Genomic DNA, 18,852 nt, shown 5'->3' on the forward strand with positions numbered 1-18,852 from the left:
CCCCCTCTCCCCCCGCTTTCTACTTTCAGAAGAAGGGGTCAGAAGGATGGGTATCAATGAATAAAGGTCATGTAGATTTTCTACAAGACTAGAAGAATTGCAAGTTTGAATCCTGAGCTAATACTTATGGCCCCAGCCAGGCCTCATTCCCCGCTCCCTTCCCTCCCCAAGCCACTTTTCTCCCCAACCTACTAATTCTAGAAATGCCCCCAAACAGATGTCCTGCTTTGAGGTCTGCATATCCTAGCACAGGATCCAGCGTCTGTTGACATTTTATGGATGGACTGAATATGTTCATACAGTCCGATGAAACAGAAGGGCGGCGGGGAGGGGAGAGATGCACAGCTGTTGTGTGCTTCCCATCTCCATTGTGAGAGTGCCTCAGAATTAAGCCCAGGTTGTGATCCAGTGGAATGCTGTCCCACATAACATGTATCAGATCGTGTTACTGAGGAATTATATGCTTAATATCAGGCTCAACTTTGTCATGTTAAAGAACAGAGGAAAAAGCCAAGCTAGAAGAAGCACAGTTTGGCCACATAAAACTGCGATATCCATTCAAAACAGTCATGTTAGGAGAGGATTAGCTTTTTAAAGGGTTAAGTTAACCTAGTGGTGGCTAGCTGTGGTGACTGCAAAACAGGGTCAAGTATCTTCGTCTCCCATCCCATTCCCTTCCCTTCATACATCCTTTGTCTTTCTTCAGCTGTTAGCTTGAGTTTACAGGATGCTCCGAAATCTAGAACAGTCTCTCTGTACATGACTACGTAGTACTCACTTTCTCTTCCTTTCAATCCCTCCTTAAAGCCCAGTTCGTGGAGCTATTTTTTTCCCCTGTTCTTCTCACCCGTACTCTCCAAACTCTGCTGTATCTGAGCTGTGCTCCGAGGCCTTCGGTTTATTTTGTCTTGTCTCTCTGCTTGTAGAAACTGATGGACTGAGAATGGATTTCACTCTGTGACACTGTCCCTTCAATCCAAACTGTTAGCATGGACTTCTGTGGCCATGCAGAGCCAATGGGATTATGGTCCTGACCAGCGTTCCCCCTAATTTTTGACAGGCCGTATGCGCAAAAAATTTCTTCTGTGCAAATTATTGTGCTTCTGTGCAAATTTTTGTGCTTGCGGTGTTTCGCTGTGTGCGCGGGGTTTAGGATCTGTGTGCGCGTGCACACGCCCGCAGCTTAGAGGGAACAGTGGTCCTGACCCTGAAATTGGGTTCACATGGGCAGTCCCTTTCCCCCATGCAGCGCTCCATTGGCTTCAGTGGGACGCTGCACAGACCTGAGGACCAGCCTGTGAGGATCTGGTTTATAATCTCATTAAGGGGCTGTTTGTAAAGGGATGTGTGCATTTATGGTACTCTATAAATGACTTTTATTAATAAAAATCACCTTTAATATGCTGTAATGTTAATCTTCTAATATGGCCTTTAAACATTCAATTCAATTCGAGATCCTTCCTTTTGCTCTAGAAAAGTGCTAAGAATGAATTCATAACAGTAGTAATACGTGGCACTTATACAGTGCTTTGCACCTCCAAAGAGCTTTACAAACATTGTCTCATTAATTTTGCTACTAATTATGGTAGCTTTGGTGGAGAAAAAAATCCCTTGATGTTCATTTTAAGTGAAAAATACACCCGCAATGGGCAAGTGAATAGATAAATCAAACTGTTTTGGCAAAGAAGTGAAACATCACTCTTGCTAGTGAAGAGATTTTTGAGGCCCTGTGTATTGTCAGGACTCCAGGAGTCCTAGAAATGAGCTGTGTAGGACATTGCACAGCTGAAAGGGAGCAGGAGTGAATTATCTACACTATGCATGTTAGGCAGAGCTTGACACCGTTACAACTCACTCGAATTGATTCTGTAACTATACACTAAATCACACAAAAAAGAGAGATTCTAGGCTAACACTCTATTCTCACAGCTGTGTGTGCGGAGGGGCAGTTATATCATCAGAGGAGAAATGACTATCCTTCTTGGGTATCATTTATATCTTGTACAATGGAGCTGGGCATTTATGTGCATCCCTTGCTGTATTTAGGATTAATACAGTCATCGGCTTTATTAGAGCATCCACCTAAAGGACTGGGTTCCAAAGGCTTTATATTCACAGAAGCCTCAGTGCTTGTTAGCTGTATGCTGGCATTACTATGTACAAAGGATAACGTTTGCCATCAATGAAATGCTATTGCAAGTCAATGAATGAACACCAGGCTTTCCTCAATTACAGTTCTAGCGGCAGCTCCAGCTTTCCCCCCTCCATAGTCCACCTTCTCTCCCACAAAAGAATTCATGCTCCATGGGATATTAGCACAGAAAACGAGGTAAAAATGCTGTTCTCTGATGGGCCTGATTTAAAGTGACAAGAGACTAAATTCTTAGTTAAAGCTCTGACTTCTTCCTGGATTCCTGAATCTAATTCTCCATCCGATCAGCTTGATGCCAAACATAGTCACCGCTGGTAGTGGCGTGACAGGGAAATTGGGTGCTCAGTCATGGCTCAGACTGCACAGGGGCATAAGAGGGTTTAACAGCTTGCATCTGGGCACGTAAGTCAGTGTGCTCTGAATTAGGAGGGCAGGAGGTGGGAGGAACCTTGGTGCCCCCCTCCACCCATGCCAGCCTGCACAGCTGATTTGGAGGAGTAGCAGATTACTATCCCCAAAGAGCAAGGAAAGGTTCGGGAGGGAGCTGTGCCTCTCTGATCAACTCCGCTGTCTTGTATGCAGGACAGGAGCTGAAGTGAAGCCTAGCCCTGTGCAATGAATTGGCGGAGCATTTAAAGTTTTAAAGTGAGAGAAAACTTGGGTCAACTTCCTGAAGGTCAGATGGAGGAAACTTTAATGAGAAAGCAGGTTCTGGAGCAGAGAAAATGCCAGTTCTATCAAAAATCTTTCCTGGCTGGGGAGTGGGAAAGAGAGAGAGAAGGGAAGTGCAGGAGAATCCCCACTGATGGCCTGTTTCCCCTAGGCTAGTATCACAAGACCCCATCAGTTATGTATGTGAGAGTGGAAAAATCTTTCATCCCAGGAAGTTGGAGAGGTTTGGTTTTTTTAACACGAAGGGCCAGATTTTCAAAAGTACTCCACACCAAACAGTTTTCGCTTAGGCACCTGATTGAGTGGCTAGATTTTGAAGAGAATTCAGCTCCCATTTAGCTGTCTAGCTGGAGCCTGAGCACTTGTGAAAATGCAGCCCCTAAAGGACACTGGCATATTTTTCCCGTGGCCAGAATAGTATTAGCAGCTAGCCTGAAATGTATCATTAGTATTAAACCATGGGCCACATTTTCCCTCCTTTATTTACATTGAGTAGCACCTTACTCCGGGAGTAGTTCAGTTTAATTGGAGCAAGTCACTACTCAGTGTGAGTAGGTGGCAGAATCTGGCACTATTCCGACTCAATTTTCAATGAGATTTAACTTTGATTCCATAGAGATTTTTCTGTATGCAGAGTTAATTAATCTCTTTTGTGGAAAAAAGGCAGTTTGGTGCAGACATAATAGCTGCATAATGAAAAACAATGTTCAGATAAGAAATTAGTTACCCTCTCGCTTGTTTTTAGTTAGTTAACTGAAAGTTTTAAAAAATAAACAATGATCAAATAAGTATTTAGTACAAAACCCAGAAATTGTAGTGTTCCTAACCCCCAGTACTTTTCATGTGTCTATAAAGCTGTCAGTTATTTAAAACAAAACAAAACAAAAACACTAGCAGAGAAGGAAAGTGGTTGCTCTAGCTAAACTGTCAACTGCAGAGGAATTCAATTTGGACAAGAAACATGAATTCTGAAACAAAGGAGGTAGGAACCATTAATTTGTCCATAAGCCTCACAATAAGAAACTTGGAGGTGAAATCCTGCCTACTTTACTCATGTGAGTTTTCTCACTGAAGCCAGTGAGATTACGTTAAGCAAAATGGGCAAAATTTGGCCTTTGATCTCTAATTTCTAAATTTACTTCAGAAAAGTGGATTACAGACTCCTTTTCTGGTTTCTTTGTTTCCACCCCAAAACAGTTATAGCCTGATTCTCATTTGCACTAAGTCCACTTTCCACCATTCTGACAATGCAAGAGAGCCTTAGAGAGTGGAGTGAATTATATTTACGTTCACTTTACGCCCTCTCTTTGCTGCCCGAACAATGTAAATGAACCTTAGTAGGAAATTTTCCCTTAGGGTTATAGAAGTGATCTCTAACACAGTAAGCACAGTGCTGTGTGCCTGTGTATTTGCACATTTCCTTGCCACCTTTCTGCACATGCAAAACCTCTGTAGGAATGGACACCGCTTTTGCACACAGACAGCAGGTAGTGAGGTGATTAACCTACAGCAGTCAGTTTTCTCATGACAATACAGTGTTCGTATACAAGACTGGATTTTTTTTTGCACGGGCAAAATTGATAATAGAAAAATTGCCTTCATCAAAATGTAATGATTGGAGTCTGGCCCTAAGTCTGCAAAATTATGCCCATAACTTTAGAACCTACTGTGCACCTCCTCCATAGACCCCTAAGCCCTCCTTCTTGAGGGGAATGAGCTGATTTTTTTGGACCCCCCCCCCCCATTATCCCTTCCATAGGTGTGAATTCAAGAAGGAATGATTTTCACCTCTCACTCTGTGCATGGATTTAGGGCCTAGTTTTCAGAGATACTGAGCACCTACAGCTGCACTTGAAGTTAGTGAGAATTACAGGCGCTCAGCACCTCTGAAAGTAGTCCCTTAATGGTGTACTGTATCAACACTATTGGCTTTACTCCTGATGAGCTACGGAGGTGCAAGTGGTGTGGCTAATGGTGCCGCAGTCAACGTCAAACTGCTGCTCGTGTAAATATCTAGCAGCAGCAAATATATGTTTTGGGATGATCAGCGATAGCCAAAGCTGTTTGTTTTCAAAGCCACCTAGCGGATTTGGATGCCCCGAGGCAGCTTTGAAACTGTCAGCCTAGATTTGTTTACAGAAGACAGGCGATTTCAAATCAGCTTGTGGCTATTGCAGGTCACGTACAATCAATTATCTTGCAGTTGGAATTGATTGATTGTTTTTCTGTGGATGGCCTTGTCTTTTCATTAATTTTTAAATTATGAAATGAATAGCCCTGGACTTATTACTGCCTGGGGTTACTAATCAGCATCGAGTAGATGGAGTCCATTGTAGAGTTTGCCTTTCTATTCTGTGCCTATTTAATTGATTTGAACTGTTAGCCATGAGATAACTCCACACGTTTTACACTTGATGCGAGTTTAATTCAGAGCTTATGTTTGTTTGCAGAACAACACAATTTGGAAGCCAGATTCTTGCCAGGAGTGCAGATGCCATAGTGACATTGTCATCTGTGAACCTGCCGTTTGCAAAAACCCTCGGTGTGACTTTCAGAAGGTAAATATGCCTGTTGGCTTACTATGCAAGGGATGGGAAGTATTTGAATCATTAGGTTTTTCTCTCTATGTTCAACCTAAGCCTTCTGGGTAACTACAGGTTTGGGAAAGCGTTATACTGGAATATACACAGTCTATGATTCGTGCAGGGGTGGAATGGACAATCAGAAGGGGCTTAGTCCTGTAGCCGCAATGTAAGCAAAACATCTCTTTTCTTTTGTGGGTGTCAAGGTTAAACTTGCATAGACCACCCGATTATTAATGGCTCCTCTCTAGCATAGCAGCAGCCCTGTCACGGTTCCATTTTCATCAGTGGGAACGGTAGGAAGTGAAAAGTGAGTGCAAATGGTAGCATTTTCCACCCACTCTACGCTGATGTAAATGACTGCACAGAATTGCACAGGCATAGATGAGAAGGGGATTTGGCCCCCTGTGAACAGAAAAGGCAGTGTTTTGAAGTCCAACCAGTTTGTTCCCTTCTCACATGGAAACTTGGCAATGGCACCATTTGCATGCTACATATGGCAAGTGACCTGCCAAGAGTATTCTGATCTCAAAAGGTGCCAGTGTGCTGCCGTGTTCGACCACAGCTTAGGCATGGCTGATAATCACCTTTAGACTGAGCCCAGGGGGCTGGGTCTCTGTAGAACAAACAGATGGACACTTTCCACTCTAATAAACAGTAAGAGAGCTAGAATTGTGCTTTTGGTCCGTCTTTTCGTTTGGTGTGCCTTGGTGATTATTGCTGTTGTTGCTGGGCTTTCATTGTCTTTTTGTTTCTCTGTTTCCTGTGAGCCTTCATTAATGATTGTAGCTAATTGGGTGCAGGGTTTGTGTTTGTAGGGCCCAGATTGAGGGCAGGAACATATGATTATCAACAAAAGTCTGTATTTTGAAGAGACCCTGCCAATATAAAAATCGTGTAGCTTTAAAAAGGTCTTGCTAGTGTTCCTGGTAGCAGCCATAGGTTATTCACAGTGAAAGAACAGGTGGGGTCTAATTTTTGCTCCATCATTGATGCTGTTTGTTTGTTAGAGGGAGATTGAAAATATTGGTTCTGTTTATGTTAGAGAGGAGGTGAATAAAAGGAAACATAAGAGACATACAAAATAATGAATGGCATGGACACTTCTGTTACTCCTTTCTCATAACAAAAGAACAAGGGCAAATTGAAAGGAAGCAAATTTAAAACTGACCAAAGGAAATAATTTTTCATGCAATGCATAATTAACCGGTGGAACTCATTGTCACATGATATCATCAAGGCCAAGAGTGGAACAGGGTTCCAAAAAGGAATAGACAGTTATATGGATAATGAGAAAATTCAGTGTTTTACGTTAATTTAAGAGAACTTTTTAGGAAGGAGTCATGCCTCGTGCTTCAGGGCATAAACCAGCCACTAATTGAGGGGGTAAGGAAGGAACTATTCCTATCATTGATTTGTTCTTTAACTGCATGCTGCAGGATTTCTTCAACCTTCTTGGAAGCAGCTGGTACTGGTCTCTATTGGAGGGAGCTCCAGCTTGAGTGCCTCTGCTGATCTTACTTCCAACAGTATGGCATAGAGCACTGGTTCTCAACCAGGGGTCCGGGGCCCCCTGGGGGGCCACGAGCAAGTTTCAGGGGGGCTGCCAAGCAAGGCCAGCATTAGACTCGCTGGGGCCCCGGCACAAAGCTGAAGTCCCAGCACATGGGGCTGAAATCTGGGGCCCTGAGCCCTGCCACCCGGGGCTGAAGCTAAAGCTGAAGCCTGAGCCATGTAGCTTGGTGGGGGCCCCTGTGGCAGGGGGCCTCAGGCAGTTGTCCTGCTTGCTACCCCGTAATGCCAGCCCTGGCTTTTCGATGCAGAAAACTAGTTGTTGTGGGAGCACAGGTGGGCCGTGGAGTTTTTACAGCATTTTTAGAGTTTTATTTTCAAGAAGGTGACTTTTGGGCAAAACCTAAATTATGGCCCCTCTTTGCTGCCTTTTCATGTTCTCGGCTACTTCATTGAGTGTGTGTGTGTGAGAGAGAGATGGTGGTGGGGTTTGCTTGTTTCTGGCTTGTACAAATAAAACTGTCTGTCTCTGTTTGGTCACTGTGGGCCTAATCAAGAGGGACGCTGAGCACTGCCCAGAAGGTACCAAGCATCCTCAGATGACAGTTGACATCTGTGAAATCCTTGCCAGGATAAGGTCTCATATCACATTCCTTTGTGGCATCTGTGCGGCATACTGCCAGGGTCTGGGATATTTAAAATACATTTGGGAAGGCTGGAATGAGAATGCAAAAGCTGCTATGCACAACCCTTGGAGATGCTCCAGGAATGGAAGCAAAGCACCTCCAGAGCTTTTGCCAACTTTTTTACTAATGTCTCCTGCCCTCAGTGTGACATGGTAGTGTGAACACACATGCCTGTTGGTTTCATCTGTTACCCTGCTGCTGCACAGAGTGTGGCAGCCAAACTATGCACTGTTCCTCTGGGAACACTGAGGGGGCAATATAATACAGATGGTCGATATTTTTCAAATTTTGAAAATGTCACATTTTGGAACTTGAACAAAAATTGGGAATTTCAAAACAAAACAAAATTGATAATCAGTTAATTTCCTTTTCCTTTTTCCCAACTAGCTCTAATGAGAAAGGAAGAAAATGTTTCCACTTATGATATTTTTAAAAAGTAGTAAATTAAATTTTAAAACAAGAAAACAAGTTTCCCTGCGATCACGTATGGGTTAATCTTTTTTTAATTTTATTTATTTATTTTTTTGCCTTGTTGAGAGTCAGTTTTTCCCAATCATTTTCCTATCTGTCACTGAAACGGATGGTGTCAGGGAGTTAATGAAAAATGAGTCATATTCCCAAAGGATTCTTTATGCTGTGTGTGTGTGTGTGTGTTTTCCTATGCACACCTTGGGGATAAGAATGAATTCAGCATCCCAAAGCAATGCAACAGCTCTTCACAGGAAAGTCCTTGATTAGTAGCATTCCTTTTTAAACTGAGAGCGCCATGTGCAACAAGAAACCCCACCCCGCACGCCCCGAGTCACCCCTTCCACCTGTACTGCTTATAGGACTTTCTTCTATTTGTTCAGGGGGAAGTGCTCTGGATAGCCCCCAATATGTGCTGCCCTGAGTGCGCCTCAGGAACTGAAGGATTTTGCCAGCATGAAGGCCAAACCCATGCGGTAAGTGCTCTTAAGTATCCATTGGCATTAACATTATTTTCCCTTCCTTAGCTCTCCGGTTGTCCACCTAAATTCAGGGGTGGCAGCTTTTGCCTGTGCAAAATCAGTGGCTGGTTAGGTACTTCAAAAGCCATCTCCTGGACTTGACGAAGTTTTTAAGCAAAGAACCTCCCCGCCAAGGTCACACTGTGGTCAGTCCTGACCTTCACTCTGGTTTCTTTACCCCTAGAGGGACTGGAAAGCAGACAGCTTTTTCGCAGCTGAGAGTCCCCAGCGGATGTGTACTGGTCCTGCACCTCTAACCCCTGCAGCCCTTGGTGTATTGGGGGGTGTTTGGAGCAATCCTCATTTCTGGGGCTACTCTAAACTTCTCCAGGGGCCACCCCCAGGATCAGAGTGAAGTAAATGGCTCCTTCAGTCCCAGCTCCTCCCACTGGGAATAGCTGAGGATTGAGGCCACTGCAGAGTAGACATTGTACAAAACCATGATGGAGGTGTGGCTTAGAAACATGGCTGACAAGTATGTTTATGAAGAACCCAGTGCATTGGGTTCTCTAGCTGCAGCTGCAGGGACGTGTAACAATTACCTCCACTTTTTGTAGTGCATTTCAGGAGTGAGAGAGAATATTGATCAGTGGTCTTTTTCTGAAAGTGAATATCCAGGCCACTATAAATGTGATAAAAGAATCACCTCTCTAGTGACAAGAGGCCTACCGCTTGAAGTCCTTACCCACCTTACCAGTTTTTACTCGAGCAAAACCCTCAGTGGGATTTTCCTACATAAGCATTGAGTAAGTAAGGAGCGTGGTAAAGACTACAGGATTTGGCCTATTGGTAACAGAGAAGCCCTTTTAGGTAATCCTCAGAATCTCTACATTGTACACTGGTTCTGCACACCCCTCACTGAAATCCAACTTGTTAATTTTTTTCCCCAAGCAAACCACTCTTCGTAGATCTTGTCTAGGTAAGATGTCGTCTGGCTGGCACGTCGCTCTCTAGTTAAGTCAAGATAAGCCCAGGTCTTTGAGCGTGGTCCTTGCTAATATCAGCAAAATGTTTAATTCATCTACTTGGCCAATATGGGGGCGGCTTCAGACTCCACAATGCACATGCTTTTATGACACGCGGAACCGGGTCAGTGAAATTTTTGGCTCTTTCATAAATGAAAGGTATCTCTTCAAGTGAACTTTTGGGCAGATAACCAAGCCTTCATGTATTCACTAAAGAATGCTGGAATGTCCTCTCGCGGCTGCCTCTTCAATCCAGCACTCTGTGGAAGGCAGCAAAAGGCACCATTAATCGTTGTCGTCCCCCGCCCCCCTGCCCCATTATAATTTCTTCTGCCATCAGATAATGGCCATATGGGGAGTTTTGTTTGCTACAGTTCATGCAAAGGGAAAGGGCCAATTCACAATAGCCTGGCCTGTTTGGCTGAGAAGGGTGGAGAGTCTGGTGCATTCATTCATTCATTCAGCTGTGCTCTGCAGTTAAATGAGACAAGATAGTATTGTTGGGAAAAGAACTGAGTGTTGACCTGGGCATGCTTGCCTTCTTCAAAGTGGTGGCTATAATTACCATCAGAAACTTGCATTGTTAGATACTGACCTCTGCCATGTGACGGTATACACTTCTGTAACCCGTACCTATGCAAACACAGGCTCCAGGAGGGCCAATCCACCTCGATAGTCAAACAGGCCACAGCAGAAGGAATAAGTGTCCATGTGATTAAAAAGCCCCAGTGAGGTTCAGAGATGGTACTTATTGACAGATGTCCAATAACAGGCAGAATTGCTCTGAAAGGGGAATTGAGAAGATGGATGGTTTAGTGGTTAGGGCACTAGCCTAGGATTTGGGAGATCTGGGTTCAATTCCTGGCTCAGCTACAGATTTCCTGGGTGACCTTGGGCAAGTCACTTAGCCTTTCTGTGCCTCAGTTTCCGATCTGTACAATGGGGATAATAGCACACCCTGACTGCACAGGATGTTGTGAGGATAAATACATTGTGAAGTGTTCAGATGCCATGGTAACGAGAGTCATATAAGTACCATAGATAAGCTGTCGACCCTCCCCTCTGTCTGACTGAAGTGTTTTACTAATTGGCTGCAGTAATTTGCAGTTGTTTTTGGCTCCTATTATGTTTTATTTTCATTTGTTCTGTTTATTTAATGGGAGAGATGTAACTATAGCTGCTGGAGTTGGTGCCTGCTGATTGCTGTCATGTGACTGTGATGTAACCTCTGGTATGCTTGACTTGCCTCGCATAGGCAGGAAATAAAGATCAGCCTCATGCCGGCAATCTCATGTGTCTCATCCTTACTATAGAGCCGGCTGCATATTTAGGCAGCGTTCATATTCGAAGGGTACATCCTAATGGCTGGAGCAGATTACATAAGGGAAGATGATTATCTTTCTGTCAATGAGCCAGGCAAATGCTTTCTGTCTTCATCATTGTTTTAGAAATATCTAGCCAGCAGAACTGTCCCCAGTAATCACCCCAGGAAAGAAAAGCTTACACTGCAGCTGACAGCAGGTTTTGTCCATGCCCAACTTCCATGTTGCGTGTTTCACATAAATTAAAATTTTGCATTTCCCGTTTCAAACAATATCACAGCTTATATCCTTGCCTTCTGTGAGTGGTGATGCATGTGCTGTTGGACCTAATAGAGTCTTCCAAGACGGCTTTCTGCTCGGTAATGAGCCTAAGGAAAGAAGATTCTGTATATTGCCTTGGAGTGTACTGCAAAAAGCAGTGCGTTCCTTACTGGGCCAAACCCTGCTCAGGAGAGCAGATCCAGCATAGTTGTTGGGTCGTAAGGGAAGCAGGGTTTGGCTGTTGTGAGATACACTGTAGTTCGTAGTTTAAACTTCTGAGGACAGATATTGTCCTTAGATGTGTGTAGATCCTACTGGACATTTTAATGGAAGCCAGGTAAAGACAGAATAGCTGCAGGGTTGTGTCTGGTCTAGACATGGCAGCTCAGCCCATCACACAGGGAGTCATGGGTGGGGAGAATGTATCCATTAGATGTATGTCCTTTGGCCTAGGTTATGCTATGTTGACGCCACCAGGGGGACCCTCTCTATTGAACTGATCCCAACAGGACTACTATGTCCCTCTGTTGCAGGGACCAGTGTCTGCACTGCAGCCTTGGCCGTGAGTTACAGAGCCTGGGCATGTTGGCAGAAGAGGAAAGTTAGGCACTGGCGCGGGGTAACTCACTGGAGCAAAAATTATTTCCAGTCTCATTGGCTATTAAAGTAGCTTACACATTTCCCGTTTTGTTTTTCCATTGCAGCATGGAACGGAGTGGGCAAGCTCTGCATGCATGGCGTGCTCCTGTGCCAATGGGAAGGCTAGCTGCCCCCCCAAGTCCTGCCCACCCCTTTCTTGCGGCAGGGGGGAGCTGGAGTACGTCGCTCAAGGAGAGTGCTGTCCCAAATGCGTGGGCACTGGTGGTGAGTATTTTGAAAGGGGCGCCCCACACAGTGAATTTCACCTTAGTGAAGTGGCCCCAAGGAGTGGGGTTGACGTTGCTGCTCTGCACATTGTCTTAATGATTAGGTGAGACCATCTCTTCAGTTCTCAAATCAATGAAGAGTATTTTTCCCCTTTGCTTTGAATCCGTTTGCTTCACGTCTCCTGTGCACTACCCTGCCCAGACACACACCGGGGTATAGAACTTCTCCGAATTCTCTTTTCACGCTGCTCATTTTGGCTCTTGTAGATAAAGGCTGACATTTCCAAAGCTGCCTAAGGGATTTGGAGGTGCAGAGCCCATTAAAATTAAATGGGAGTTGGGCATTCAACTCCCATAGGTCCCTTTGAAATCTCAGCTTTAACCTAAAGGCAAAATCTCTTAAAGGCTGGTGAAATTATTGATCTTTTTTTCCCCCTCCGATAAATCAGGCCTTTTGCGTTTTGAGACACACACAGTCTTATTTAAACCACATGCACAAAAATAATTCAAAAATCTTCACTTAAATCCACAGATGCTTCAGATTTTATACTTACTTTTGAAGCTGTGTACTTTATCCATCCTTTAGGGCCTACAGACTAAATTCACCCCTCCTTAAGAGAGGGGAACCCCGACTCTACTTGAATTCAGTAGACTTGCAACTGCTTACACCAGGGCTGAAACTAGCACAAGTCAGATTGTTTGCAATATCTTAGCCGCATGATATCAGCTGTGACATGCAGGCTGAATAGACTCAACTGTTGGACTAGTAAAAAAGGTAGAAATGGCGTGAGTAAAATATCAGTGGCCCTTAGGCTGTACAGCACATCTTCGTGGCAGTGTCCACACTATTCAAACTTGTCTTGTCAAACAAACCTGACTTCAGTTTTTCATGAGATTACAAGTTTGGTTCATTAAGTATGTTATGCAGTTACCTTCGAGTTTTGTAAGGCATATTAACTTAGTGCTGCATGAAGGGCCATCCCTAGGGGGTGCAGGGCCCGAGGTGGAAGTGACGGATTCATCTCTTCCAGGACTGACCGTACTGGCCAATCGCATCGCCCACGGGGCCCCCCAGAGCGGGGGGGGGCCTAGGGCGGAAGTGATGGATTTGTCTCTTCTGGGACCGACTGCGTTAGCCAATTGCATCGGCCTGCGGAGCCCCGCAAAGTGTGGGGCCCAGAGCGGTCACCCCAATTTGCCCTACACAAGGGATGGCTCTGGCTGCATATCTCAGTAAAAAATTAGTTCCATACATTAGCACTACAGAACAGCTTGGATAGATTAAGAACTGGCTAAGTGACAGATGTCAGAAACTGGTTATTAATGGGAATCCTTATCAAATGGGGTGTTTCTCGTGAGGTTTTTCCAGGATTGAACATTTTTATCAGTGATATGGATGTAAATTTAGAATCACTGCTCATAAAATGTGCAGATCCTAAAAGATTGGTGGAGTGATAAGTAATGGTGAGAACAGGGCATTCATACAGGGGTGCTCTGGATCACTTGGTAAACTGGGTCCTTTCAGACAAAATGAGTTTTAATACATCTGAATGCTAGGTTACACATCTAGAAACAAAGAATGCAGGCCATGTGTATTGAATGGACTATATTCTAGAAAGCAGTGACTCTGAGAAAGGATGTAGGGGTCATAGTGGACAAACAACTCAACATGAGCTCTCAGCGTGATACTATGGTTAAAGGGCTAATGCGATCCTCAGTGGCATGAACGAGAGTAGTGAGTAGGAATAGAGAGGTGGTTTTACCTCTGTATATGGCACTGGAGAAACCGCTACTGGAATACTGCATCCAGTTCTGGTGTCAACATTTTAAAAAGGATATTGAAAAATTGGGGAGGTTGCAGAAAAGAGCCACAAAAATGATTCAAAGGTTGGAGAAAATGCCTTGCAGCGAGAGACTTAAAGGTCTCAATCTGTTTATCTTATCAACAAGAAGATTGCGAAGTGACTTGAATACAGGTTGTAAATACCTTCATGTGGAGAAAGTAAAGGGTACTCAAGGGCTCTGTAGTTTAGCGAATAAAGACATAACAAGAAGCAATGGCTGAAATATAAAGCCAGACAAATTCAAATTAGAAATAAGATACAAATTTTTAACAGTGACAGTGATTAACCAGTGGAACAAACTACCAGGGGAAGTGGGGGATTCTCCATCTATTGGTGTCTTAGAGTCAAGACTGTTTACCTTCCTGGAAGATAGGCTTTAGTCAGACACACATTACTGGGCTTAATGTAGGGGTAACATGGTGAATTTAATGGCCTTCGATATTCAGGAGGTCAGATTACATGATCTACTGGTTCCTTTCTGGCCTTAAACTCTATGAATCTATCCTGAACTTACTTCACTGCGAATATAGGTACCACCTGTAGTTTGTAACCTCATATACAGGTGTCAGAACCCAGAAGTAGATCTCAAAGCACGTCAGGACAATTTCAGGAGGAAGTATCATGGTTGATGCATTTCTCCAGTACTAAGATATCTCTTCTGCTTTCATTGGTTTAAATCTCAGACGTAACTTTGGACTCTTACTGTAATCCTTGGTCTCTCTGCTGAGGCTGTCAACATCAATTAGGTCATTTGTCCACTGGTAACTAGACAGAGACCAGCAGTTTACTGGGGCAAGGATCATGCTTTCTTTTGTGTTTGTAAAGCATCTCATACATCATGGATGCTACCAGAAACAAATAGATAATAAATAAATAATTTCATACAGGACAATGAATTGGTGCAGTGGTTTTTTTTAATATTGCAATTATTCTGGGTCAGCTTCATGGAGATGGCTCTTCTAAAGTTCTTCCTTGCAGATGCTAATCAGTAGATGAGTCCTACATCTGCAGTCTTTTTTGTATGTTTGTGAATGTCCATAAAGTCATTGCACATGTGAAATTGTGCTGGTAGGATGTGAGAAACCAGGAAAAATGTGTACAGGTGAACGCTGTGCAGCCAAATGGAGTTAGTAAGGAAAGTCATGGTCTGATGCTACCTCTGGGCTTTCCAGGAGGCAGAAGTTCCTAGAGTGTAGGGGATGGATCTGAGATGAAAGGAGTTGCATGAGGAGAGGAAATTAAAGAAAACATGAAAATGGAAACACAGAATGACTCACAGACTCGTAAATGTTAAGGCCAAAAAGGACCATCATGATTATCTAATGTGACCTCCTGCACATTGCAGGCCACAGAACCTCACCCACCCACTCCTGTAATAGACCCCTAGCTTCTGGCTGATTTACTGAAGTCCTCAAATGATGGTTTGAAGACTTCAAGTTAGAGAATTCACCATTTACTCTAGTTTCAACCTGCAAGTGACCCGTGCCCCATGCTGCAGAGGAAGGCGAACACTTCTCTGCCAATCTGACTTTGGGGAAAATTTCTTCCTGAACCTAAATATGGCAATCAGTTAGAGCCTGAGCATGTGGGGAAGACCCACCCAGCCAGACACCTGAGAGAGAATTCTCTGTAGTAACTCAGAGCCCTGCCTATCTAGTGCCCCATCACCGGCCATTGGAGTTATTTACTGCTAGCAGTCGCAGATCGGCTACATGCTATTGTAGGCAGTCTCATCATACCATCCCCTCCATAAACTTATCAAGCTCCGTCTTGAAGCCAGTTAGCTTTTTTGCCCCCACTGCTCCCCTTTGAAGGCTGTTCCAGAACTTCACTCCTCTGATGGTCTTAATTGTCTCTTAGAGTCCTGCTCCTTTGACGGCCAAATGTTTCGGGATGGCGAGGAGTGGCACCTCAGCCAGTGCTCCAAATGTGTCTGCAGGAATGGGGCAGCTCAATGCTTCACAGCCGAATGTCAGCCAGTGTTGTGCAGCCAGGTAAAAACTGTCCTGTCAATGATCTGTGCAATTTATTAGTTTTGCCTTTCCCTGGGAAATCTGCATTTCTCAAAAGAACATATTTACTGGCAGGTTAATAGTTATAACTGAAGGAAACATGATTCAGAAAAGAGGAGAAGTGTACGCTCCACAAAAAAATAAGTCCCCCAAACCTCCAGCCACGTCCATTTATTTACAGTCTAATGTATTGTAAACACCAGCTGTGCTTTTGGTTTTGTAATCCAGAGAATTCTGTAGAGCTGGTCAGGAAATATTTTTTGATTCTGTGAACAATTTTGAAAAAAGCAAAGTTTTATTTAAATGTTTCTTCAAAGGTTTTTTGAGCTTTTGTTGAAACCTGCTGATTTTTTGTTGTTGTTGACAAGAACCTTCCCAAAATTTAGTTGAAAATGTTTCAAACTAAAAGTTTCAGCCAGCTTTACAAAATTACTCCCAAAAGGTGACCGTGTTGTCTACTGATTACAGCAAAAGCCTGGGAGCCAGCAATGCTAGGAAGATAACTTGCTTAACTTCACCCAGCGAGTCAGTAATTTAGCCTAAATTAAAGAATCTGAGCACTTCTGGCTCCCAGTTCTTTGCTTAAGATGACAGTCATTATTCCCTCGCACGTACACAATGATTTTCACATTCAAAGCACTGTACGAACGTTAACTAAAAGAATTCCAGTATGCTGGGTAATCCAGGAAATCAAAAGCATACTTAGTACTTTATATATTTGGTGGATGACAGGCAAGAATGCCAAAAAAAGAGCAAGGGATCTGGTTGGATTTAGCATCGTAGAATATCAGGGTTGGAAGGGACCTCAGGAAGTCATCTAGTCCAACCCCCTGCTCAAAGCAGGACCAATCCTCAATTTTTGCCCCAGATCCCTAAATGGCCCCCTCAAGGATTGAACTCACAACCCTGGGTTTAATTGCTCATGTGCAACCCCATTCATCTGTAAAATAAGAAACCAGCTTCCAGGGAGTTCACATTGTTCTGCTTTACTGTTGTTCTCGAGATGCTGTAGTTTTCCTGATTTTTGTTTCCCCGTCAAGCGCATTCCCGTCGCAAATCCAGAATTTTGTCTCCCTTGGTGTGTGGTGATGAAGGTTCCCACCTTAGAACTGGGAAAATAAAGCATCCATCACAAAGCTTTTTCTTTTAATGCTCGCCCACCTATGTGTTAAGGGACGAGGTGTTCATGTAATTAACACTGGTTCCTGTTTGAAAAAAGCCCAGCTGTTTCTCTGAATACTAATCACTTCGTGCTGAGATGTGTAATTAATATTACGAGATTAAGCGGTGTTCATTAGAGCAAATTAAAGCAAAATTTCTAAATGTTTAGAATTTTTCCTCTTAAATGTACTTAAATGTACCCTTGATTGATTGCACTAATGTTTAATCAGTTAGTCATTAAAACGTAATTAATAGAAACTGGAATGAGAACATGGTTGCCATGACGTGTCTGAGACTAATCAGCTAGAAGCATCCAAGTTAATGTACCAAAAATCCCCCCTAGCTAATACTGATAATGTTCCATAGATTTCCTAACAAGGTGCCCTAATGGAAAGCGCATTAGCAGGCATGGCAAGAATCCCATTCTGCTCACTATAACTATAATTTTTTGAGTGCTCTGTGCTTGTGTATTTATACCTATATTGCCCGGTCCAGGCTTCCAACAGCACACAGGAACGGGTAGCTTCTCTCATATGCTACGTCAGGCAGAATGGCAAGCCAGGGAAAGTTATCCTTCAGATAGCCATGCTCTGTCCCTTCTCTCTAGTCTTTCTCCTGCCTCACTGCAAAGAGGGAACTTAAGAAGCTTCTGCCATCTTTGTCAGTGTTTTCTTCAAGGCTCTTTTAGATCCCGCCACTCTCACTCACCTGAAGAGGTACTTTACTCCTTTATTCCAATGGGACGATGTGTGGGGAAAAGGTACGGTCAGTGTGTGTAATCCAAGGGTTTGTTTAGCTCTCCATGCTCTGTACAGTGCGTACCATCAAAGAGCCAGGAGAGAAGAGGAAAAATACCCTGCAAGTGAAAGTTCCCTAGGCCTGAGCAGGCAGCTTCTGGTGGAACATGAAAAGAGTGGCTGGCAGTTTCAAAGCTCACTTTGCTTGCTTGTCTCCAGGGAACAAGAGGCAGTCCCCAAAACTCTAGTCAGAGAAAGGGTCATTTGTTAGTCTTTATCTGGCAAAATCTATGAATTACCACCATGAACTTTCCCAGGAGGTTTCTGGCTCTCCAGCCCATCCCTTGGAGGTTGGACATTTGGAAAAACTTCCTAACTGTCAGGGTGGTGAAGCACTGGAATAAATGGCCTAGGGAAGTTACGGAATCTCTGTCATTGGAGATTTTTAAGAGCAGGTTAGACAAACACCTGTCAGGGATGGTCTAGATAATACTTAGTCCTGCCACGAGTGCAGGGGACTGGACTAGATGACCTCTCGAGGTCCCTTCCAGTCCTGTGATTCTATGACAGTCATCTTTGTTCTCCCTTTGGAAGCTTGTGATTTACATGCTATCTCCTGAAGCAGGAGCTAACATAATACTATTTTGCATTTCTATAGCACTTTTCATGTTCGGAGCACCTTAGGTATATTAACTAATTAATCTTCACTAGATCCCTATGCGGCGGGAGGTAGATACTGGTGTAAATATTATTGTTCCCACTTCACTGGTGGGCGACTGAGGGTTGATCTACACGCAGAATTGTGCAGGTTTTAACTAAATGTGATTTTTAGGGTATGTCTGCCTTTAAAATGCTGCAGCTACACCACTGTAGCACTTCTGTGTAGATGCTCCCTGCGCTAATGGGAGGGGTGCTCCCCACAGCATAGGTAAGCCACCTCCCCTAGAGGCAGTAGCTGGGTTGATGGAATAATTCTTCCATCGATCTAGCGCTGAATACGCTGTGGGTTAGGTTGGCTTAACTACGCTACTCGGGTGTGGATTTTTCATACCCCTGACTGATACAGTTAAGCCGACTTCATTTTCTAGTGC

At 43.8% G+C, this 18,852-nt stretch overlaps 1 protein-coding gene across 3 annotated transcripts in view; it reads left to right on the forward strand.

The window, feature by feature from the left end:
* The window catches only part of FRAS1 (Fraser extracellular matrix complex subunit 1), a 299,172-nt gene that overhangs the window by 110,581 nt on the left and 169,739 nt on the right, over positions 1–18,852 (forward strand). For all 3 annotated transcript variants that reach the window (XM_043544852.1, XM_043544853.1, XM_037896738.2), the window contains exons 3-6: positions 5,275–5,382; positions 8,456–8,548; positions 11,846–12,005; positions 15,712–15,845. In XM_043544852.1, the coding sequence (XP_043400787.1) occupies positions 5,275–5,382; positions 8,456–8,548; positions 11,846–12,005; positions 15,712–15,845 (495 nt within the window). The remainder of the gene's footprint in view (positions 1–5,274; positions 5,383–8,455; positions 8,549–11,845; positions 12,006–15,711; positions 15,846–18,852) is intronic.

The sequence above is a fragment of the Chelonia mydas genome, chromosome 4 (assembly GCF_015237465.2).
Source record: "Chelonia mydas isolate rCheMyd1 chromosome 4, rCheMyd1.pri.v2, whole genome shotgun sequence".
NCBI lineage: Eukaryota > Metazoa > Chordata > Testudines > Cheloniidae > Chelonia > Chelonia mydas.